Source organism: Poecilia mexicana, unplaced genomic scaffold, assembly GCF_051168715.1.
Source record: "Poecilia mexicana isolate PSO_F unplaced genomic scaffold, ASM5116871v1 scaffold_23, whole genome shotgun sequence".
NCBI classification, from domain to species: Eukaryota; Metazoa; Chordata; class Actinopteri; order Cyprinodontiformes; family Poeciliidae; genus Poecilia; species Poecilia mexicana.
Window position 1 is genome coordinate 13,168,728 of NW_028263392.1, and position 24,880 is coordinate 13,193,607.

The 24,880-nt window shown below is 39.9% G+C and overlaps 2 protein-coding genes and 1 long non-coding RNA gene across 7 annotated transcripts in view; 1 reads left to right on the top strand and 2 right to left on the bottom strand.

Moving 5' to 3' along the window:
• On the bottom strand, positions 1–17,701 carry nup37 (nucleoporin 37). 5 transcript variants are annotated; one of them, XM_014999773.2, is made up of 10 exons: positions 17,612–17,701; positions 14,533–14,727; positions 14,330–14,451; positions 9,193–9,265; positions 8,927–9,021; positions 2,898–2,988; positions 1,642–1,826; positions 1,520–1,570; positions 265–358; positions 1–188 (listed from the first exon to the last, which is right to left on the bottom strand). In XM_014999773.2, the coding sequence occupies exons 2-10, from the start codon at positions 14,686–14,688 to the stop codon at positions 75–77; spliced, it is 981 nt and encodes a 326-aa protein (XP_014855259.1). In that variant the 5' UTR covers positions 14,689–14,727; positions 17,612–17,701; the 3' UTR covers positions 1–74. The 5 variants fall into 5 exon arrangements, with proteins under 5 accessions (XP_014855259.1, XP_014855257.1, XP_014855258.1 ...); XM_014999771.2 differs by having other exon boundaries at positions 14,533–14,724; positions 17,612–17,697; XM_014999772.2 differs by lacking the exon at positions 17,612–17,701 and adding an exon at positions 15,643–15,730 and having other exon boundaries at positions 14,533–14,724.
• The window catches only part of parpbp (PARP1 binding protein), an 18,315-nt gene continuing 9,415 nt past the window's right edge, over positions 15,981–24,880 (top strand). Inside the window, exons 1-8 of the mRNA XM_014999770.2 lie at positions 15,981–16,032; positions 16,799–16,954; positions 17,636–17,872; positions 19,056–19,160; positions 20,527–20,697; positions 20,801–20,955; positions 23,044–23,227; positions 23,310–23,491. Of these exons, the coding sequence (XP_014855256.2) occupies positions 16,805–16,954; positions 17,636–17,872; positions 19,056–19,160; positions 20,527–20,697; positions 20,801–20,955; positions 23,044–23,227; positions 23,310–23,491 (1,184 nt within the window). The 5' untranslated portion in view covers positions 15,981–16,032; positions 16,799–16,804. The remainder of the gene's footprint in view (positions 16,033–16,798; positions 16,955–17,635; positions 17,873–19,055; positions 19,161–20,526; positions 20,698–20,800; positions 20,956–23,043; positions 23,228–23,309; positions 23,492–24,880) is intronic.
• LOC106925435 (uncharacterized) overlaps positions 17,796–24,880 on the bottom strand; it is a 38,068-nt gene continuing 30,983 nt past the window's right edge. The window contains exons 2-3 of the long non-coding RNA XR_015762065.1: positions 24,304–24,394; positions 17,796–17,883 (exon numbers count right to left, since the gene is read on the bottom strand). This is a non-coding gene — a long non-coding RNA (uncharacterized LOC106925435). The remainder of the gene's footprint in view (positions 17,884–24,303; positions 24,395–24,880) is intronic.

Below are 24,880 nucleotides of genomic sequence, written 5' to 3' on the forward strand. Positions count from 1 at the left end.
TGATTGTGAAAAGATATATTTTATTGAATGTACAACAACAACAACAACAACAAAAACATCCATTCAAAGAGTTGCTACATTTCAGTCATCCAAAAGCAGAGCTTCCTGTCGCCGCCAACCACACAGAGCGGCAGCATCCGGTGCCAACTGAGGCCCGATCCAACTGAAGACGATCCGATCATAATGGGCTGCAACGACGTAGGAGGTAAGCATCAGCGGCAATGAAATAAGAGCAACTGCCTGTCTGGTTGAAGGAAAACCTACCTGTGGGTGACCAAGATGATGGATGAAAACCTGACTGCTGATTTTTCCAGGACATCCAGTCGTGGCGAAGAGGTTTTCATTGGCGATGGACCATCTGAAGAGAAAAGACGTGTCTATAAAAAGTCTGAATATTGACCAAAAGAGGGTTGATATTTTCAATTTTGGATAATTTTGAGGTTTTAAAGGATCCATGATTAGTTGTAACAATCAAATTTATTTGGAAAATATTTATTTTAGATGTAAAAACAATACAATAATAGTACTGTAGGTTATTTAGTTTTTATAGATTTTAATAAAATATTGTCAAAGGAAAGTCGCCATGCTGTTCAAGCTGCAATGCATTCTGGGTAAATGACATCAAATTGGTCCAACTGCCTGGCTCCATCCAGCCAAAGCAGTGATGAGTAACATTATTAAGCCTTTTCAATTTGAACCGGAGCGTTGAAATCGATCGTAGCGTAGAAATGAGATGATGACAAGGAGTGTAACGGGCGTTTTGGCAGCTTTGTTTATTGTTGACCAAAGGGAGGAAGAGGACAAAGTTGGCCCTAGAAGCTGCTGCTGCCTTCAGCGTCATAAATGAAACAATGAATGACTCTTTCCTCTGGTTGGACTGTAAGTACTTCTATAGCTCTGTGTCCAGATCACCTGTGCTGTATAGGGTCCGGTGTCGTGGTAACAGCTGTTTGGGGTCTCGCCTTGGTCTGGTCAGATCGGTGGATTTAGTACCGGAGGCAGGAGTACCATTAGCATTTCAAAGAGCGTCCAGCTCTGCCTGTCTCAGCAGTGCTACACTGCATTTACTTTTATCTCGTTAAGGTAACACTCACCTGTTAGAGCCTTTGTTAGTTTTGCTCCTACAAATGACTCAAAGTCTTCTGGAGAGAAATGTTGAAAGCACAGATTAGGTCCTTCGGACGCTGTGTTCTGCTCTGACTCTCGCACTTGGCTCTTCTTTCTTTCATGTGGGGAAATTATCCAAATTCACCTTTTTTTTTCTTAAACAGTGACACAGTGTGGCATTATCTAAAATTACTCCAGTCAAACGCAATATGATAAACAACTACTGGGTTAAAGTTAGCCTTCCTGTGTGCAAACTCCAGTACAGAATGCATCATCAACCCATCGGGAGAAAAAATGGCGACCTCCATGGGTGAAAAATATAACAAAACATGTACATTTTTGAAGTAATTATTAGTTTTGGCGTATCACAAACAGAATCAAAATTTAAGAGATAAAGGAGAAAGTTCCTTACCTGAAAAGTCGTGCTTTGTCTTTATGAGCCGGTCTTTTCTCCTGAGGGTAACTGGATGAATAAAACATAAATTAGACGTTCTGTAGATGAACGAATGAAGCTTCTCCTCGTCCTTCCCTCACCTGGAGCGCGTGATGTCCCAGATTAGCCAATCATTGCCCACCACGGCGCCGACTTTGATGGTATTTGTGAGGCACCAGTCAGCGGACATGAGCGGCCCGCTGTGCCCGCAGTCCAGCGACAGAATGGCCTGCTGGGTAACCAGGTCGTAAAAGCGAATCGTCCCCTTCTTCTCCGCCACCATTAACTGATCAGCAAAGACGTGCCAGAAGAGGTCAGTTTCTCCAGAAACACCAGTTTGTGCAAACTGAACGCTGCGGCTCCCAGTTAGCATGTTACAAGTAAAAGTTAATGATAAGACACAAAAAACAAAAGGAGACGGTCTCTACTGCAGCAAAAAGAATGATTTTAGGAGATGTAAGTAGAGATAAACTAAACATATCCGCAAAACAACACATCTTTAGTATCACTTCCCACATATAAATGATGGAAAAAACATTGAGTTTTTATAAAATTACTTCTCTGCTGCTTGAATAGTGATCATGTCTTAATAAAGCAGTACTTAAAGCATAGTTTGTTGTCATTAGTACCAACAAAAGCAATTCAATTACAAGGTTTCCCCCAGAAAAGTTGCTAAGCATTGTTGGGTTGTTAACACAGTCACTCATTCAGCGGAGTGCCGTGCTTTTGAGTTAAAAGTGTTTAAAGTTGACAGGAAATATGAAAATATCACTTGATAATCATGTGCTATTGGAAGATTAATGCTTGAATATCAACTGTAACGTCTTAAAAAACTAAAATAAATAAGCTGTGCTTAGCCTGGTGGGGTCCAAGTAAAGCCTGGTGGGCCGCCAGGCTTATAATTCACTGAGGGAAACACTGAAAAAAAATTAGCATCGTTTAATATGCACAGGTTAAGCTCAACAAGAATTTAAAGTAAAAAAAAGTCATGAAACTGCAGTTTTTTGAGATTCAGAGTTTGTTCATCAAGTTAAACAGAAAGAAGAAAGAAAAAACATCCAGGGAAAGCTAAAATTTTTCTGACAGAAAACCCTGCAACAGTCAAGCACGGTGGTGTAGGGATGATGATCTGGGCTTTTATAGGGAACAAATCAATGTTCTTATGTCCTGAAAAGCTAAACCTAAGAAATAAACATCTGTGCTATAGAAGTGATTTCAATGTGTTTCTCACGAAAATAAACTTAATTTATTCAGACAGAAGAAACGGCTAGTGTTTTAGTCGAAAGACAAAGGTTTATTTAGCTCCTCTGAGACTAAAATAGTATGTTAAAAATAGTTAAAAACAACTTCCTCCCACCTTGAATACATCCTGTGGGTGCCAGCAGACGCTCATACCCGGAGAGCGAAGTCTTAGGACGGCCGTTTCATTCCCGTCCAGGTCCCACAGCCTGCCGACACAACACCACCGGGGAAATTAACACAATTAAAATACTTCACTAAAAATACTAAAAATACTTGTTGTTTGACCTACTTTGATTTTAGAAATGATTGGGAAAAAAACAAGCCTGTGTGAGATTAATCTTCTGCAATTAGCGATGTGACAGACTAATTCTTGTTGACATGAGAACAGCTTTTGGTCTGAAACCTGCAAAATATCAGCGCTTTCTCCTAATTAACGCCTAAATATAGCCTAAACCTAGGAACCAGACTCAGATGCTTATGTAATAATAACAGAAGGAATTCGCTTTCCAATGCTCCTCATTTACAAACATCCTCGACTCTGACTGATATAATCCCAAATAATCCTTTTTTCACAAACAGTACGCCCAATTATCCCCTTTTTAGAGCGTTGAGATTGCACAACAGGGCTTTAATGGATCACATTCAAGGTTACGCTGCCCCTAATTCATCAAACCTCCGCTGTTTTCTTATGATGAACACACGCTTCCCACTTTTCCAGGGAAAAGGAGTTTTTATTTCCTTCCCTGACAGAGGGAAACGACAGCCGGAGCCGCGCTACGCTTCATCCGGATGGCAGCCGGTGTTTGGATGTGGGCGGCTCACTTACGTCAGGCGGAGGAAGGCGAGCGGGACCGAAATTCGGTGAAAATGAAACAGAAAGCACAGCCTAACCTCTGTTGTTCCTCGATTCTGGATTCATGCTTAGCCGCAGCCGAAGAGTTACAGGACGAGAAGAAAACACTGGAATGCTACTAAAGTCTAAGAAATGTCCTCAGCAGAGCATTTAGACGCAAATTTCTCTATAAAAATATTTACACTCCTTGAACATTTTCCCGTTTTATCAAGTTAGGGGATTTTATGCAACAAATCTACATGAAAACGCACATAAAATTGATGACATATTTGTAAAATAAAAACAAGGAACTCCACCCCGTATACACCTTCTCCATTGTGAAACATGGTGGTGGCAGCATTATGTTTCACAGAGTTGCTGCAAAGTTTTGCAACAAAGTGCAGCAAAAACAAAAATCTTTCCATATACATACAACTGCTAGAAACAAACTCCATCAGTCTTGCAGTTGTAATCGAAGCAAAAGGTGGTTACACAAATTATTTCTAGGAGGCTAGGTGCAATTGCAAGCCACACCTTTCAGATTTTTATTTGTAAAATTAATGTTAGAACCACCCAGGGTTCATGCAGGTTTCACCAGCTCAAATGTAACTTGAGACCACTATGAATAAAATCTAAGACCCATACCACGGCTTGTTAGCTACTTAGCTTGAGAGCTACTTGTTTTACTTCTGAGAGCTACCTAGGTAGATAGAGCTACCTGGCTCTCTAGATAGCTAGCTAGAGAGCCATATGATAGCTGCTAAAGCCATTAGCAGCTTGTCTCACAGCATGATATTTGGCTACCAGCTGCTAACAGCTTGTTTGTTTGCTTAACAAACAAACAAGCTTGAGTCACAGCCTAATGGCTAACTAATAACTAACAGCTTGTTTGTTTACTTGCTAACCAGTTTAACCATCTTAGTTTAGTCATGTCTGTGCATGACTCACAGCATATTTGGCTACCAGCTGCTAACAGCTTGTTTGTTTGCTTGCTCCACCTTGAGTCTCAGTTTGCTAGCTAGCAAGCAAGCATTAGCACCTTGTTATTAGTAGCCTTAATTGCCTAGAGTCACAGAACGCAGTGAGTGAAGACGTCTGCACACGACGCATAATTTTGCTATATGAAAAAAATACTAAATAAACTATATAGGATTGAATTGTTCTGCCACGACAAAATTTAAGACTTGGGATTAATATAATTGATATTAAGACCTTAATTTTATATTATTTATCTAATTTATTTATCCTGACCACCAAACACTGTTCTTCCACATTTATTGATTACTTTGTGTTTTTTATCACCTAAAATCCTAAAAAGATAGACTGAAGTTTGTGGTTCTAGCATATTAAAAAGTGAATACATTTGAGGTATTAATACTTTTATAGAGGAGGTTGCTTTGTTCCTGTGGCGTGAGTGAGGACATTCCCCGTGTCTCCTGCGAGAACAGAGTCCCGTCAAAACTCTGGGCTTCTTTTCGCTTGCGGAGAAGAAACCCACTAGACCGCATGAGGGAAACAACAACTACACCCTGTTCTTTCTGACCGGTTGCCAAGCGGAGCTCAATCGCACGCAATACCACCAACAGCCAAACTTTTGGTCAACCACGCTGCCCTGCGAACGGAGAGCAGCGGCTCTCCACAAAAACAGAACCTCTGCAGGAAGAGGTGAAAGACGTAAGGCAACGGCACTCTGCCTCCATGCACTGCAGAGTTGAGAAGGTCGCCTGAGGTCCTGTATTGTCTTATCAAAGTGTGAAGGAAAACAGCAGAGGCCTCACAGTTTGCTCTGTGCTTCCAGTAAGTGGGGAAACGAGAGCCGGTGCTCTTGAAGGGAGAAGGGTAAATAATTAAAAGTGGCTCTCTGGACGGAGCTAACAGGGTCAAACTGTGTAAATCAGGAGTCTGCTTCCTTCCAGTGAGCATGTTTTTTTTCTTTTTTGCCATTTTCCTCCACAGAATAAATGTTTCCCAGAAGAATATGCTTAGATAAGTACGGCTAAAAAACATATCAGTCGATATTGATAATTATTGATTCTTTTTTTCTGTTGTTTTAAAGATCTAAAATACTGCAAACATTTATTGTTTTATCCACAGTTTTCACTCCCCACTGTTGTTTTTTTAGTTTCAGGTAGTTATGAGGTACAGCGGCAAAACCTTAAACCGCTGCTGCGCAAGTTACTAAACAGGCTGTTGCTAGGTAACCAAGGAATGAGTGAGTTGCTAGGTAACCAAGGAATGAGTGAGTTGCTAGGTAACCAAAGAGTGAGTGAGTTGATTCCACTAACTTTGCTTAGCTGCTGTGATTGGTTGAGCGGCTAAAGTCCTTTTTCTGCCTACTTTCCCAGAATGCTGTGCGGTTCTGGATCGGATTTGATCACACGTCTATCCCGATATATATTGTTATTAATTTATCATCCAGCCCAAGTTGAAATATATTACTTGTACATAAGTTCATAAAATAAAAAAATTCTGTCAGCATTGAGAAAGATTGATCACAGTTTAAATGATCAAACTGTTTGATCATTTTAATGATCAAACAGTGGAGAAAATAACTAACATGGAATTTATCATGACAACCATAAATCAAAATCATCATCATAATCAGAAATTTTTCAAGATAATGATCAAGTTTTTTCACTTCTGTTATCAATACAGAGGGTTTATTAGTAAACAGTACTAAACTGACTTAAAATGTTTTTTTGTTTTTTTTTTAACACAGATATAAATGTACTTAATTCAAACTTTATTTGATAACTCTGCACCAGTACAGCACACTTTAAAACACCAGTAACTTCTCAAGGTTGGTCAAAAACGTAAAAAACAAAAACAATTTTAACTTGTTCAGTCAGTTAAATTAGGAGTAAAGTAAATAAAATAAAAAAACTGAAACAATACGTTGACTATCTTGATGTGAAAATAAGCTGCAACATTATTTTAAATGGCTCAGGAAGTGCAATTATGAATTTAAATATAATGTAAAATAAATCATAATAAAGGACAAACCATAGAATTAGACTGAATAGATCTGCACCAATACGATGTATTATTTTTTCAATGCAGATATTAATATCAAATCAGTGCATGTTTTTGATAAACGATACAATAAATGCCCCTACGTGATTGTACTGAATATTTGATTGAAACTGTCTGTTTAATAGATACATTTAAAGTGAAAAGGCTCCAACCGCTTCATTCAGAAGGGATGAGATAATATGGCAGCTGTGACGTGTTTTCCCTAACAGAACACATGCAGACGCAGATAAGGCTCCAGGATCTGGATCAAGCCCAGCTCAGAGCTGCAGGTGTGTGTTATCTGAGTTCAGCCGCGAACTCCGTCAACTCCAGATCCTCCCAAGACCCTGCAGTGCGGCCTTCTGACCTCTAGGTGGCACGCCCCCCTCCCTCGCCCCGTTGACTCCACCCTGCTCCACCAGCGGCTCAGACTCCATCCAGCCCGAGAAAGTGGAGTGCGGCTCCCCGCCTTGATGCAGCGGCTTCAGGTTGCATACTGACTACAGCAGAGTTCCCAACGCCGCAGGAGACGGCGATGACAAAACTAAGCAAACTTATAGTGGAGGCTGTTCTGCCAAAGCCAACAGACTGACAGAGAGGTCGTGAACTGACACATGCTGACATAAACCTCCCTTCCTCCCTTTCTGAGCGGCAGCTGCTCTGTGATCGGCGCTCGGTTTGTGTGGGCTGACTGGAAGGTCGCTCCTCCGCTGCTAACCTGATCTGTCCTAATATTTCCGCCCCGCTCTTCCTCCCGCGTCCCGTATTTTCTCATCATGACAGCGTTTAAATCTTTCAGCAGATGGAGCGCTCTCCTGTTTTCTCTGGACGCCCGGCGGAGGGAGGGGAAGCGGTTCAGGAGGAGGGATTTTAATCCGGTGTGATCCAGGGCAATCACCAAGTGTTTCCTCTGATTAACTGATAAAAATGCATTTTGCATCGAGTGTTTCAATGTTTTAAGGACCATTCAAATAATTAAGCTTTCATTTTTATCCAAATCTATTTTAATAAACTAATTAGGCCCACAAAGCAGGAATAGGAAAGTAAAAACAAAATCCATGTCAACTATTAGTCCAATTCAGTTCAGCTTTCTAACTAAAGTAAAAATTTTGTAGCTCAATAGTTTAGTATGGAGTTATTGCAGATCATTTAAGAGTGGCAAGGTATTAAATATGGAGCCTGGGGAAAAAATTATCATAAACACAGACGGATGGATGAGCATAAATACAATCCGCTAAATATAATCGAGGAAATTACTGAAGGTAAAAGCATTTCCACATGCACAACTCAAGAGATTGGGAACGAACAACCGTGTAACCTTAAGAAAACCACTAATCACTCCCTGCGTTTCTATTGCATAACCTGAACTTACGAAAATTAATTTGCTTAATGGAAAGAACAACAAACTGTTTTTGCACAAATTTTTGCAGTATTTCTCAATGGAAACACATTTTTTGAATCATATGAGTCACATGATCAACAGCCGGATGTTACTACTGGAGGAAACGACAAAGAAGATGACAGGAAGTGGTAGTAGGATGATGGTTTGTTTTGTTTGTTTTTTTTCAGAGCAACTACAGAAAACAACATAAAGACTGAACTCTAAAGCGATGGAAGTTTGAGATTTACCTTGAGGGTAAGAAGCGAGGCAGGTGAAGTGATTTTCCCATGATGCCTAGTGCCTACTTTAGCAGCCTGTGGAGGCAATGCTAAAATGTAATAAACTGGGGTTACTACGGCAACAATGTGAGCCCAATAAACAATTACACCAAGCAGTAGGCGATGCTACAGGCAGCCCAAAGAAATGTTAGTGTTACCATTTTGATTTTGGACTTTGTAATTGGTTTACAGTTGAAAACGTGAAAGAAGGTGTAAAACGATAGAGGTTCCGATAAAACGTTTACGGCCCAATTAGAGGTGGAAATCATTAGATTGATGGTTGAACTAGAAAAGGTTGGAAAGAAACGATGCTGCGAGCTGCACTTCCTGTCCCTCCACTGACCCTGGCTACTGACACAGTTTTTCCCCTCTCCCAACCTTAATTGAAGAGGAAAATTTAGGAACCTCGTTACAAACTCTTCCCCCCTTAGAGGGAAAAATTCCTCTGTGCAGCTAATTGGCTTTCCATATTTAACAAATTAGCCAGAAATGCTACAAAGCAGCTCAGTGGAGCATGTTGTGCTTAGCATCGGGTTTCACCGTGGAAACCCAGTCAGGACTTTCTGCACCATTAACAAAGAACAGGACTGAAAATCAGAAGCTGGGAACACGCGGAGGAGCGGAAACCAAACGGCTCGGACCTGCAAGTGTGGTCATCGCTGACGGAAGCGATCTGTTTCCCCTCGGTGGGCTCGAACACCAAATGGTTAATGTAGCTGCCGTGGCCCTCCATCACCTGGGCGAAGCAGAGAGGAGACAGTCAGTAAAACTGAGCAGAGCTGGCCGCATATCTGCTTTCCGTGTGTGTGTGGTTACATTTCCTGTTTAACTAAGTAGCAAATGTCTGCGCTAAGTAGAGAGAAAGCTCCCCGTCTGAAGACGATAGCAGTTCCAGATGTTGGGATACCTTGACTTCGTTCTGATCCTGCAGATCAGAAGTCAGCAGGCGTAGTTTTCTGTCAGCCGCCGCCGTGCAGAACCTGCAGAGAGGAAGAGAAGACGTAACAATAAACAAAAAGAGGGAACAAAAAAACACCCTGGGTGACAGACGACATCTCCGAATCAGAGTCTGTGTGTGGCAGGAACTTGGAACGGGATCGTCGGTGGGGGAACGCTGCCAGGGATATTCGAAGATAAACACGGAGAAAAACAAGACGGCTCACGCCATCTACGCGTGTCTTTGTTGGAAACCTGGTGCCGAGCCGCGGAGAGGACTTTCCCCTCTAATCAGTCCTCGTACACACCAGCGCCTGCAATTACTCACACAATTATACTAACTCACTTATGACAGGAAAAACACACACGCATCACCAGTATAAACAGACAGCGCTTCACACATTTTCAGGCGCAGGCAGATGGATTTGGCATGATGTCATTATAAATATCCTTCAGACAGCTTTGCCTCTGCAGCAGGTTAGATGAAACGCGCGCAGGCGCTAGAACGTTACAGCCTGAACGTTTTGGCACGTCGGCTTTCCTTTAAAAGAACATTTGCACACTGGTGTGAGACAGAAAACACTTTAAAAGCCATCAACAACAGTGTTTTCCCCTAAATAATAATTAAAAATTCATCACTTTTTATCTGCTGATCATAAAAGTGCATTTCTGACATTTCAGGAAATAGTTTAATACCAAAGAAATGGGTTTCTACTCATTTTTCACAAGGACACCAACTTAATTTATCATCTTTAAACTTTCATTTAAATACAAAAGCTCATCATCTTTCAGAAGGAAAAATAAAACCCTTATAGTCTGAAAATCTGATAAAAAGGTTACAAACAGACCTATTGCAGGTCAGGGAAGCCATTTTTAACTGAGGTTAAAAACGTCTTCAGGAAGTCCAACATTTTTCAAATCTAATAAACACTTGGTGCTCTAATGTTGCTTTAACATCTCCGCCATGCTTTAAAGGCCTTCTTCTTGCAACTGTAGAAACATGTATAGTGATTAATGAACAACTAAATCTAGCATATCTAAAACCAGTAGCTCTACGTCACAGATTGACCCTCAGACGATCCAATGATCTCTGCTTTGGCAGCTTGTTATCACTTTGTAATCCTTAGAGATCTACCATCATCACTGATTAGCAGTACTATGACGTTCATGCTAGCGCTAACACCATTGACAGGAGCTATCTTTTAGAGGAGCTTTAGACATCATAGATTTGATCAGGAAAAAGTCCAATAGACACGTCTTATTTTAATCAGGAGTTGTGAAAGGACACGTATTGTGCAAAATTCACACTTTGCATGTTTTTGTATGTCCATTTGTGTTTCTGCTGCTTCTAAAAACATCCCAAGAGCGTAAAAAATTAGAAATAAAATAAACACCAAGCCGGTTTGTTAAAAGTTTATGTTTCTTGGTGTCTGGAAAATGAGCCATTTTAGAAACCTTCCGAATGTAACATCACAAATCAGCAGGCGTTTTCTCTGTTGCCTAGCAACCCCAGAAGCCAAGCTCGTTACCTAGCAACCCCAGTGAAGTTCCAGTATGTTTGGTCAGGTGATTTTACCGCTGTTTCGCTGAACAGAGTGATTGGTTGTCACCTTACCATCCAGAAACCACTTGCTACAGTCTTGCTTGTTGAGCAGGAGGCTCTTCTAATGTTTTTCAAAGATGTACGGGTGTATAATTGCGCATCTGTCTGCAGCCATTTTCACGTATGAGTGTAAATGATGATTTGTGGGGCGTGGCCAGCAGACTATTCGGATTTAAAGTGGCAGAGGCCCTAAAACAGCTCACCCTGATAGGAGCTCAAAATATGCAGATTTATCTAAGAATGACTTTGTGCAAAAAAAAAAAAAAAAAAAAGTAATAAAGATGTTTTGTATAGACCTAAGAAAAATAGGTCTTTAATGAAGTTCTGATGAAGCTGCCTCCTATAATTTACTGATGAGTACTGACTCTGTATTCCTGTTAATCCCATCTGTGGCCATCCTGGGAAGACCGTGAACTTTGCCCTCCCTGGTTTGGGTGACGACTCTCGAAGAAGAGCCTGTTGCTCCACGCTGGCCGCTGTATTTACTAGATGACAGCCAAGCTTGAAAAATTAGCGTGTGCGGTGGAAGTCAGTGGTTTTAATAGACGTCAGGCCTGTTTTTCAACACAAGCTGCAGTGGTGGCAGCTCAGCCGCCTACCCCCCTCGCACGCCCCTCGCCTCCCATCAAGCCCGTGAGAACGCTGGACTTTTCCTGGAAGGCACAGCTACGTGCCGACTGAAGGGAGAGCTTGAACCTGAGCGGGTTCTCATCAGCACAATAACATGTGCGCACGTCACAGCGCTGGCTCGAGGGTCCTGTGGAGTAAACCACAGAAGGCCAGGAATTAGCGCTGCCTTTCCTTTCCAATTACACAGAGCCTGCGTGCCTCCAGGGGGAATGCAGATCCTTCACATCCACAGCTCCAATCAGGTGGAAACTCTACTTTCTAATAATCCCTCGCTGGGCTACTCCCCACCTGAAACAACTTGGCCGCGGTCCTGGACGTGTGACAGCGAGGAGTGCTGATGAATACTTTCGGACAGCGTGACTGACGCGCTCTCCCAGAGAGAAAAGAAATAAATAAAACGATCCTGTTATTTTAAAAGTCACAGATGTCGGCTTTTCAGGGCGGAAGCGGCGGATGGCTCGACACCCTCTAATCCTCCAACAACAGTTTGATGACATCTTACGTAATACCCCACACTACACCGCTACGGACATACCACCACACACTAACCCCACTGTCCTAAACAACACCTCTTCATTTGGTTTTTCAGAAAAACAGAAAATCGGTCACCACATGGCAGGAAATCGAAGCACTTAGTAGTGAAGACGAGTTTCTGAAGATTTTCAGGTGGTTGCTGATGTGGTGAGTGGGCAGACTTGTTTGAGACGACAGATACCCACTCGTTACAATCAGGGTGTGCAGAACACAACCGGTGAGCAGAGAATAGATCAAACTTTGATGCAGCTGAGCTACAGCAGCAGCAGACCACACCCAATAGCACTCCAACACTGAGTGTGTTTTTACACCTAATAGACTGATGGATTCGTTCGATATGTTACATTTTTAGCTGATGTGGTTCGTTTTCACGCTGCGCTGTCAAACGGACTAACTGAAAAACCTGTTCCTCTCCTCGCCTGTGGTGGCGCTGCACCAATAACCACTGAAGGAAACAACAAGATAACCTCCGAAGAAGACATGAGTGCAACTTCCTTTTGCAAAATGAATGTGGCGTCACATTTTAGCGGTTGTAGGATATCTCTTTTGTCTTTTATCCTGCTAGAGCTAGACTCTCGTGTTTGTTTTACTTATACTTACCCAGAATGCCCTGCACTATAACCCAGTCTGGTCTACTTGTATCCACATACGGAACAAACCAGAGCTCTCTTTAATCGACAACTAGATTTGTAGGCAGACTCGAGTTAGCTATTTTTGGTCCATTGCACAATCACACTTCCCCAAACAAACCAAACTTTCCAGACAGATAAACTGAAGTTGGATTAAAGCGAACTAAACAGGATTGGTGTGAATGCACCAAAACTTGAATGCACCAAAACTTGACAAGTGGTCCTGTGTCAGACCTCGGAAGATCCAGTCCTAATTCTCTACCTTGGGACCACCAGATTTTCCGTTTGTTTTTAAAGTGGTAAATCCTGAAAAGTGGAATTCTGACTTTTTTTCTCCAAATTCAAAGAAAAGTAAATTCTTTTCTTTTCTTTTTCTAGTGGCCCTATTCTTCCTCCGTATAAATGTTTCTTTAAATTTTAATCAATCAATCAAAAAGCAGATTTAAGCTCAACAAAGAGTGCTTTGAGTAAAAGTCACTGAATAGATGTCTTCTCATTTAAAAATAACTATTTTAAAGGACAAATACTTAGTGTTGTACCTCAGGAAGAATGCAATAATATTTTAATAAGGAAGTAAGAATTCTTGAATTGCATGGACTGGTAACAAGAAAAAAAAATCAGTTCAGTTCAGGGGCTGCATCACTTAGAAAACTGATTGCTCCTTTCACGCTTCCTGTTCATTGCTGAAAACTGACCAACTGAAGGGATCTGGTTGCGAAGCAAATTTAGTGACGCGAGTTGAATTAATTCAAATCAGAGGTGAAGTAAGGTGAGAAAAAAAATTGGTTATATTTCTATATTTATATCTATTTTATCCATATATATATATATATATATATATATATATATATATATATATATATATATATATATATATATATATATATATATATATATATATATATATATGTCTGGAAAAACGGCAGCCCAAAGCACTGACCCGCATTGAAAACCTCCTGGTTTTTCCACCAAATATTGATTTCTGAGTTAAAACATCCGTATTGTTGTTTCTAAATGAGCATGAACTTGTTTTCTTTGCATTATTTGAGGTTTGAAAGCTCTACATCTTTTTTGTTATTTTTCTGCAATACTACATTTTTGCTTGGAATTTAAGAGACATATCAATAGTTCATAAAATAAAAAAACAATGTTCATTTTCTTCAAACATATACTTATAAAAAGAAGTAAAATCAGAGAAACTGATCATTTTAAGTGGTCTCTTAATTTTTTCCAGAGCTGTAGAAGTAATAGCTTTGAGGTCGTTTACTTTAATCCAGAAAGAAGCTTTTCTTCCCTATACGTCACATTTTTATCCTTGCAGTTCAACTGTCACAGGAAACAAAATTAATTCAATTACATTAGAAGAGGAAGAGGGCGAGTCTTTTCCAATCAGGCAGATATTAAACCTTACTTTCAGCTGTGTAGCACTTTGAGCCTCCAAGTGAAAAAAGTCCTTTCAACAGCCAACTTGCAGCCCTAATCAAACACTTCCAAGCAAAGCATTTGGATTATCGCACCAATGAAGAAGCATCTGAGCAGCCAAGGGGCTCTTGTGGTTGATATTAGAGCAAAAATAAACTTAAACTCCTCAACATGGATGTCAGTGAAACCTTTGCATTGTGTGTGGGCTGCAAAAGAAACAGCATATCTAATCCTTAATGATACAATATGCCGTTACCAGTCAACATGTGAATTATCTTGAAAGGCGATACCTGATGGTGGGTATCCTGTCCAACCGCGACTCGGGACTCCAAGCCAGAGCGTCAACCCGCAAGTCATGATGAAAAGCTCGAAGAGCATTGAACTGGACCCCGTCCACCTCCATGTCCTCCTCCTGCGGAAGCAGATTCGTGTTTAATGGCAAAGACAAACACTGCGGTGGGTAAATCTGGCAGCGTGGAGCCACATCTCTTACTTGGAAGAGGCAGGTGCCCACCACCACATACTGGTTTCCACCGTAGGCCAGCAGAGAAGCAGGAGAACCCGAGCTGAAAGGGCTGAACTCGACCACGTGGACGTAGTCCTCACACGTCACGGTGTAGCTGGGACTGCGGGTCAGGTCCTCCTGCATGTCGCGGTCTGGCAAAGTTGGCTTCAGGTCAGAGATCTACTGGAAGCGCAGCAATAAAACAGGAAACAGACAAGCCACATTAGCTCACAGACGAACAATAAGCTTTGGCTGACACTGTAAAAGGCAGATTTTCATCTCTGAATAGACAGATACAGGTTGTTAAAATTAAACACAGCTTCGGTCCAGTAGGAAAAGCAGAACCCATGCTAGAACATCATGTTACTTCCTCAATCCTCAATTTATTTTCCTGGGATTTTATGAGATTAACCAGCACAAAGCCCTTTATTCTGACACCTCCTGCAACCAGTTCCCTACAGAGGACACCCAATAACCCCAGTATAAATAACACTGTTCGGTGAAGGGTTCAGAGGCTTTAATAAAGAACAGCAGTGAACAAGAAGACCCCAGGAACGTCACAGAAACATCAGGGTTAAAGCCTGCAGAAGACACCTAGAGCTGAGGGTTTCCATGCAAACTGACTAATCTTAAGATAATATAAAAGAAAAATGGGTAAAAAAAAATTAAACCTGCGCAGGGAAGTTTAATACAAATTTACTCTTTTTAATTTGCAAGATTGACTACGAATGCTTTTGTGTCTTCCTGCTTTTGTCCATATTTGTTGGAACGAGGTGTTAATTAACTATACACGTAATTTCCCTCTGATTTGCTGGAAGTAAGCTGAAATAATACACACAATCGTAACAAATCGCTTATGCACAGCTTCTCCTAAAGTATGGCTGGTATCTAGCAGTAATAAAGAGTTCATACCGTCTTTTTTAACTCAAATGTATTCTTCTTTACTACCACGACAGGTGTTGAAGCTAACCGTAAAAGTCACATGGATACGAAGTATAAAGGTTGTCTACTTTCATAGTCCAAATGGACCACAGATGAATTAGTTTCGTTATAAGGGTGTGTTCATATCATAAACGCAAATATAACGTGAATATTTACCGAGTTGGTCTTTTAAATGGGCTCGCTGAATCAAATACAGCGCGCCTTGGGAATGTTTTCTGCCCTATTTCCACATACGTCACCGGAGCGTACCATTGACTGGAATAATTAGGGGGGGATGGGTGATAGACAAACCCAAAAATATAGAGTTAGTTTACAAAATACTACAATAAATTATTATTAAAGTCTTTTCTACAACAATATTTTCAAAATGTACTATCATAACGTCGCAAAATCTGACGGACATTCAAAACAATATCGGGAAACCACAACTGATTCTTGCTCAGAGCTGATTGGCTGGAAGGCAAAACGTCATCGTAGATTTAAACGTTCAAATCGGCAGCTGGTTTCTGGTTGACTCGCTGCTGAAGGCTGGGAACATTATAACAGGTTAGAACTGATTAATCCAAAGTTTATTGACATTTCTATAAATGTATGTCGGAACAATAATGATGGAGGCATAAATACAACTATAATCAAAAAGAAAAAATAGATTAATTCAAAACGACTGTTAGATAATTTAAAGTTGTAGGGTCTCAGAGACCTATTGTCCATTTAGAAAGAAATCAGCACGAATCAGTCGTGGTGTACTTTTAAATTTACTTTATTTACACCTAGCTTTTTAATTTGGCATTTCAATGAGTGCATGTAATATGCTTGGTAATTAATATAAATTTATCTTAATGTATTTAACATTTTATGTGGTTGTCTGCTTTATTAAAATAATAAACTGCCAGCCAACAGGTCAGCCCATAAGGGAAAATCTGTAAAAAGTGGAACACTCTATAAACGGATAAAAAAAAAATTGCCATGATGTAATTCATGCAAAAGGAGCCCCAACCAAGTATTCATTGCATAAAAATGGTTATACCTCTCAGAATCCTGACATTTCTGAAGATAATACATGTTTTTTCATTGATCTTATGTAATACTCAAATTTTCCGAGACACAACATTTTTGGCTTTCATTACTTGCAAGACTTAATCACAAAAATCACAACAAATAAAGGCTTGAAATATTTCACCACACGTGTAATAAATCTGTATGAGTGCCACCATCGGAAACTCTTGACAAATATTGAGCGTCTACATGATATTTCAATATTTTAGATGTACTTGTAAATGTTCAGGACAGTTTTCTGTAACTTTTCTTTTAGGAAACAATGACAGCATTCGCAGACCATCTGAAGCTGATGGTAAAAACCTTCAGAAAGGAGTCCCACAGGGTTTTACCATCAGAGAGGACCACCGTTCATGGAGCCGACAGCATGCTGATGGTGCTTCAGCTGGCCATGGCTGAGGTCAACAAGCAGGTAGCAGATTCACTTCTCTATTTGTTAGTATTCAAAAATGTAACCTGGATTAACAAAGAAATAATAGTTAAGGTATCCAAGAGCAGAGTTTCCTCCAGAAAACTTGCTAAGCCTGGTGGTTGGACGCTAGGGCGGTCATTCATTCAGCGGCCATTGTGTTTTTGAGTTAAAAAACGTTTAAAGTTGACAGAAAATTTGAAAATATCACTTGATAATTATGTGTTGTTGAAAGATTGGGAGACTAATAAACATTTTTAATAAAAGTTACGTACTGCAGTTTTAAAATAAATGTTCTGCTGCAGCAGCATAACCTCCAAATTTAATTTAAGCATGTTTATCCTGGAAAAGCAATTCAATATTACAAAAAAACCAACATTTTCCTTCTTTAATGCAGTCTAACAAAGTTCTTCCATTTGGAAGAGATTTTCTGGGCAAAATGAGGTATCCTGGAAAACATGCTTGAATTACATGTTAATATTAATAACTGACACTCTTATTTTCCTTACCATTAAGGTTTATTAAACAAAGTAGTACAAATTAAACTCATCTCTTCACATCCTAATGTTGCACAGCCTTCCAGTTGCGTTCTTTTTTTTTTCTTGGTTTTGTTTTAGTTTCTGCTCCTGACTCGATTTGTCCTTGACTGTTAGTACTCACCATGTCTTCTCCTCCAATCGACAGCATAAGGGAGAGTTCAAGGTGGATCTGAGCGAAGTCCTGATGGCGTGGAAACACCTTCTGCTGGACAAACTTCACCTGGTGCCCCCCGGCGCCGCTCGCCTGGAGAACTCTGAGCTCTTCCTGGAGGCGTACCAATCTTTCCTGAAACGCTCCAACACTGTGGACCTTACGGATGTTCTGGCCATGAACAAGGAGCTGAGAGCGCCGGGTTCGTATCCGGAGGAACCTGTGAGCGCGGTGAGCAGGAGCTGGATGATATCAAAATCAATGTTTTATTATTAGAAGAGATAGAGATGAGGATAATAAATGACTTTTACACATTTTTTCACATTCCAAACACAAAGTTTTGATGTATTTTTTTGGATTTTATGTGGTCAATTGCGATTAAGAAAGGAAAGTGTGAGGTTTTCACATTTCTGCCCCCTTTTACATTGATAGCACTAAATAAAATCCAGTCCAGCAGTTGTGTCAACTTCATTATCAGCATGATTGACAACAAATAGCAAACTGGGATGATTTTCTGCAGGGAAAAATTATTAAGCTAATTGTCCAACAGTCCTAAAAACAGTTTCAGAGATTTTTATACATCATTAATTGGAATTTACCATCATAAGAAATTATAGTAAATGATAGATGGCAGGATAAATGATCTATAACTTCAGCTCCAACCAACGGTGGCCTTATAAATTACTGACTCACGACTACAGCTGCACTGATTGCAGTTTTCTGGCCGATCTCCGGTTACCGATATTTGGATATTTACTTGTGAACAAGTTGAGTTTAGCTTTGTGAAGATTTACAAATTTGCACTGTGAGTATTGACATTGGCTTAGAAAGAGCAGACAGATGTCATGAATGAATTTGACATCAAACATTAAGCATGTTGAAAGTTTAGCCTCCTTTTTAGCATTTTACATTTGGCACCAGGCTAACTTGACAAAGATAATACAGTATTTTAATTCCACAGTAGAGAAAACCATGTACTTTCAGTAAGTAGATACAGGAAAAAAATATTGGCAATGGTATCGGATATCAGCCAAATGAGTTTTAGTATATCGGCATATCGGATATCAGCCACATGGTGCATTCCTGAGACAAACCTCTCTCACCGAAAATCAGAAGAAGACGGGGTTGATTTTTAGTCCTTTGCAGAAGTAAATAAGATCGACTTCACATGAAAGTATCGGCCGATCACCAACCTCCCAAAATTAAGGAAGTCGGTTCACCCCTGCTCAGGATACAAATGTGTGCCACACTTCTCAGATTTTCAAGCATTTTTTCTTCCACTTCTTAACTTTTCATTGGTCACATAAAATCCCAAGAAAACATATTACTCCAAAAAAGAGGTGATAGTTGAAGAAGTATAAATAAATGGTAAAATAGTGGAAAACTCTAACATGTTGCTTATTCCTTTACCAAGATCCAGCTGTTTGAGTTCCTGTCAGGTAACATGGAAACCCCAGATCTCCCAGATTCATCATCTCCTTTAACGCCGTCTAGTCAAAGCAGGCGCTGCCGCTCCCAGGTAGGCCCAATCCTGTAATAAATCCTCTCCGTTTCCACTTGTAGCAGCATGCAAGCCTTTTTACCTGCTTGCACTGATCCAGGGTTTTGCTTTTCCAGCTTTTCTGGTCTGGAATCCATCCTGTTCCTATTGACAGGAACTCTATATCACATCACTCAGCTTTCGGAGTGTAATGTGAAATCAATTACGGCGCGGATGTTTAACACTTGGCTCGGTGTGGAGCTCAACAGGAGCTTCTGTAACACAGTCTGCTTCCTCCTTCTGTCACTTGCTAATTTACGAGGTTTCAGCCAAGACTTGCTGCTATTTTACCACTTTTAGCCCGCTTTCATTCTTTGTGAGCTCAAAACAGTCCAAGTTTGAGTGCTTTGCTGTGAAGCAACTGTTATATTTGCCCTTTCTGATATAATCTGAGATTTTGGTGAATTGTTTACAAAGTACCGAGCATAAAGGAAGAAAAATGTAGAAATTCACTGCAAATGCAAAAAAAAAAAAAAAAAAAAGTTGTTGGATGGTTATTCACTTATCCATCTGTGTGTCTAACCGTTTTTTCCACCTGTTCCGCTGTCATCAATCCATCAATCCATTTATCAATTTCTTACATCTATTCATCAAGGTTTCCCCTCAGAAAACTTGCTGAGCCTGGTGGTTGAGGTGCTTATTCATCCAGCAGCCCGTTGTGCTTTTGAGTTAAAAAATGTTTAAAGTTGACAGGAAATTTGAAAATATCACTTGATAATTATGTGTTATTGGAAGATTAATACCAGAACACCAACTATAAAGACTTAAAAATGCAAATATATTATATATATATATATATATATATATATATATATAAAAAGTGAAGTAAAGTAAATAAGCAATGCTAAGTCTGGTGGAGGCACAAGTAAAGACTGACGGCCCGCCAGGCTTATTAGACACTGGGAGAAACCCTGATTCATTCTCTCATCAGTCACTTACCCATCAATCAGCTTGAGGAGTTTTGGGTGAGACATTTTTGACTTAATTACCTCCACGAATGGGTTGTTTTTTCAGCAAATAGCCTTTTTTTGAGTCTACATATGTCAGGTAATAATTGATTACCACGTAATTAAGTATGAAATTAGCTGGTGATTATTTTGATAATTAATCGTGGTTAATCGTGATTCATTGTGATTAATTGTAATTAATCCAATTAATAATTTCATTCCTACATCTATCCGTCCCCCTTTCAGTCTGGTTTCATGTTTCATGCCTGACTTCTCTAATAACAGATATCTCACTAAAATACAAACAGGAGTCTGATTGTGTTGCTAAAACAATATTTCCTGTGATTAAACTATTTAGCTTTATGCTAAAATGATCCGTTTTCTGTTTATTGGCGCAGATAAAAATGGCAGTGAGGCGAGTTTTCTGCTCCTATCTGAGTTTGCTGGTGAACTCTAAGAACGACATGGCCTTGGCCCTCACCCTCAACGTTCCCTGTCGCTCTCTGCAACGGCAGGCATTCACTGACGTCAAGCGTGCCGCGCGAGACAGCCAAACATCTCTCTTCCTGGTAAGAAGATCCACGTTTATTCAGTTCACACATTAGCAGCACAACTAAACATGGAGTCTTTCTTGTAGCTGCAACATTTGGGTTTTTTTTGTGGCCTTTTCAGGCTGTGACATCTTTTGTTAGAGCCATCCAGCTTGGAGGGAAGGGGTACGCACCCGCAGAGTCTGATCCCCTCAGGAAGCATATCAAAGGCCTGTCTGACTACGTCCAGTTCATGGACAACCTGGAGGAAATACTGGGGGAAATTCCTGACCCAAGGTACGCAGCACAGCTTCATCCCAACTCGGACTGCAGTTCACAGTGTAACTTGTTAATTTGTACCTGATATTCTTGTCTGGAGATTCGTGGTAGTTTTTAAGGTACTCTTTGGGTAAAAACTTGTAGTAGTAACAGTAGCACTACTTCAAGATATTTTTACTCAAGTAAAAGTAAAAAGTAGCCATCCAAGAAATTAAAAAGTCTACCCAACTACTGAGTAACTATTAAATAATGATCAATCATTTCATATTTAAAAATTACACAATCAGGTAGTCCAAAATATAAAAGAACAGGAAATGTTGGTATTTTAAGGATATAATAATTATTAGAAGTAACAAAATTAGATAAAAGAAAATGTTTCCAAATCAATTAAAAAATTATGAAACTTTAACAGAAGCTGCAGGTGTGCATCTGTGTCTCTTGAGTTTTTGGTTAAAACATGTTTGTTTTTCATTCAGAGGGGAGAAAGTCCAGAAATATTACTCAAGTAAAAGTAGTGGTAGTTTATAATAAAATTACACAAGTACAAATAAATCTTAAATTAAAGTTAACATTTCTTTCCTTTGTGGTAAAATCACTTTACTTTAGCACATTTAGCTTTCACGATGTGCCTGAAAGCTAAACCAGGCACATCCTGTTCAAGGTAAGCGGGTGGGAATTTTTCCAGCTTCCTGGATAAGGAGCAGGCCAGCACACGTATTCACTTATTCGCACCTGTAGTCATAAAATACACCTGTGCTAAAGCAGGTTCTTATTTCTGAAAAATCCTATTCATTTTTTTTCTCCCCATGACAACACAAGATAAGCGTGTTAATTTTTGCAACATCAAAGCCGGGCTTCTTCTGGTTCCCTGACTTTGATCAATCCTTGAGCTCTGCACATCATTACAGATCATGTTTGGATGTCAAGGAGCTTGGCGTCACAACAAAAGCGATTATCAGAAATTATTTTTCCATTCAATCACGTAGATTTGGAAGGGGAAGCCGTTTCAGGTCTTCAGTCCCTGAAGTGACATAATCTCTTTCTGTTCAGACATAACATGTTGTCATGTTTATGCAGTGTGAACTCCAGCTGCTTTTCAGAGGGCTTTTCAGTTCATCCCGTCTAATGAGATGTTGATTACCTCGTCCAACATGCATCTTTCAACAAGCAGGGCCTTTACGTTCTCAGCAGAGTACTGTACTCCCTCAAACACCTTCAGCGCCCCTCGTTCGGCGAACATCTGTTTTCCCAAGTGATATTGTTACTGAGCCTCAGTGCTGGGTCAGGGTCGGAGCACCACCTTTCCACCTTGTGGACGTCTTTTCTTGCACGCCTTAGTGCACTTAACAATGAATCCAGTAAATGCTGAAAGGTACGGCTGAGTGCAAGGTGACTTTATTACAAGTTGGGAACATTTTTCACAACTATTACTATTGGCAAAGCATTGCAATGAAATAAAAATACTGAAATGCGTTTGCTTTGCCTTTAAAGCCAATGTCCAAATAACCAAAAGCAAAGCTGCAGTATATCTTGTGAGTGCTTAAAGTTGAGTATTTACGTACTCTGTTGAACGATATGTCACGATATAACCATTTTATATCCGTCTAATGATAAATATTTATTTATTTTTTTTTGTTTTAAATATCTGAAAAACTGCCAAACTACATAGTGTCGTGACATTTACTGTTTCATTCAGCTTTCACTCACTTGTTTGTTTTTAAGAAGTTGTGAGGCGGTGGTGAAACCTTAAACTGCTGCTGTGCCAGTTACTCAACAGGTTGTTGCTAGGTAACCATAGAGTGAGCGAGTTGCTAGGTAACCAGAGTGAGAGAGCGAGTGGATTCCACTAAACTTGTGAGAGTTTGAGCAGCTGCTTACAGTGAAGTTTTAGTGAAATTATTGAATATCAGATATCATTTATTGATATTGATCAAAAGTCTATCACCATATATACAGTTATTGATTTTACTCGGTTGAAGATTCTCTCACTGCCTGACAGTAAATCAACCTAAACTTTTACTATTTTAGGTCGTTTCTTTGTGCTAAATGACAAGATGGTGTCTGGAGAATTTAGTTGTTTTTTTTTTGTTTTTTTACTTCCTTCAGTGAATGTGGAGCCAGGCTACTGGCCACCATCAGAGCAGCTTTGGTGAAAGTAAGCAGTACTGGAGATCCAGTTTACACTGCTGCAGAAGAAACTACAAAAGAGCTAAAAGAGAGGATTGTCCAGCTTCACCAGACCCAGAAACAAGCTGCTAATGTGGATGGGACGGGTATAAGTCCTGCTAGGGTAATAGTCATCCTCATCTCTAAAAGCTCTACGCTGTTAGATTTCACTGTAAAATTCTGATTGCAGCCGTTTCCGTCCTCAGCCAAAAGCTTACGCAGTCAACCACGCCACTGCATATGGAGGGCGAGAAACGGTAAAGGTGCTAACAGCGTTGCTTGACGAAGAAGCCATGGCTCCGCCATGTGGTAACAAGGCAGACCTGCTGTCTGAAGACCAGCCGGTCCTCAGCGGAGCCGAGGGAACCTGTGTCCTCACGCTGTTCAGGTTGGTCACAAGCTCAAAAAGCAGAGTCTGAGTTCAGCTAGCTCAAACGGGGCACTGGGTTTTTTTCAGAGCTTAAAGGGAAGTTTTTATGTAATCTTCCAAAGCAGTTATTTAAAGATGAGCTGCAACACTTCCTTGAACAGGTTAGGTTAGGTCTATGGGTGATACAAAGCATGTTTATTCGTTTTTTGCATGAAAATAATTCTTACATAATGAGATTCAAGTCTGCTCTGTTCTGCATATTTTGAGCTCCTCTCAAAATGAGCTGTTTCACATGTAAAAATGGCTGAAAACAGACAACCGAATATCTTTGAAAAGCAAAAGTGAAGCCTCCTCCACAACCAACGAGAATGCAGCAAGTGGTTTCTGGATAGTAAATCAACAATAAAATGCGTGTCTTTTCCAGCAGCCATTATACCAGCTGGCAAAATGTGCTGGAGCTCTGCTTGGGTTGCTAGGTGATGGTCTGAGGTTGCTAGGAAACAGTACCTGCTGATTTGGGACATTCTGGAGGTTTTTGAGAGAGCTCATTTTCCAGACAACAAAATACATTAATTATTGCCAAAAAAAAAAAAAAACAGCTGGGTTGTTTTGTTTTGTTTCTTAACTGCTTCACCTGTAGAGACCCAAATGGAAGTACAAAAAAATGTCCAAAATGTAAATTTTGCAGAAAGAAACAGACTAAAAGCTGATGCTTTATAAGAATTTGTATCATATAGAAATGTTCTCAAAATATAAAAAAATTAAAAAATAAAAGGATTCATTCTGCAACCCTCTTGTCTAACGGAACAAAATATTTAGGTTAGATTCACCTGACAGATTCCAGTTTCCACCAGAGTTGGTTTTGGAATCCCTCAGGGTTCTGTGGTTGGACCCGTCCTCTTCGTTTCATGTATGGTTCCCCTGAAATAAGAGAGAATTGGATGAATGTTTTGTATGCTGACTGCACTAAAGCCTGATTAATTCAATCAATTGAATGGCTGCAAATAATTTAAAGACATGCAGCTTTCTTCTTTTAAAGCTCCTGCTTTTCAAGCTGCTGTCAGTCATTTCTTCTAAATGGCATCAAGTTAGCATTCATGAATGTAAAGAACCACAATTTTTCTAAAAAGAACATGTTATTCTGTAAGTATTTGTAGTTATAGAAGGACAAAAATAGAAATATCTTCTTCAATGGCTAACTCTTAAATCCAAAACATAACATAAAATCTTTTTTTCCAAATATAGTTTATTAAAAATAAAAAAGTAAGATACACAAATACTTCCCTTGAAAACCAAACCTTTAATCGTTAATATTAGCAGCAAACTGTGGACCTATTCTATGTTTTTCTTTGTTATTATCATAGGAATTTATGCTGTTAAATTGGTTATTATTAAACCTGAACTGAT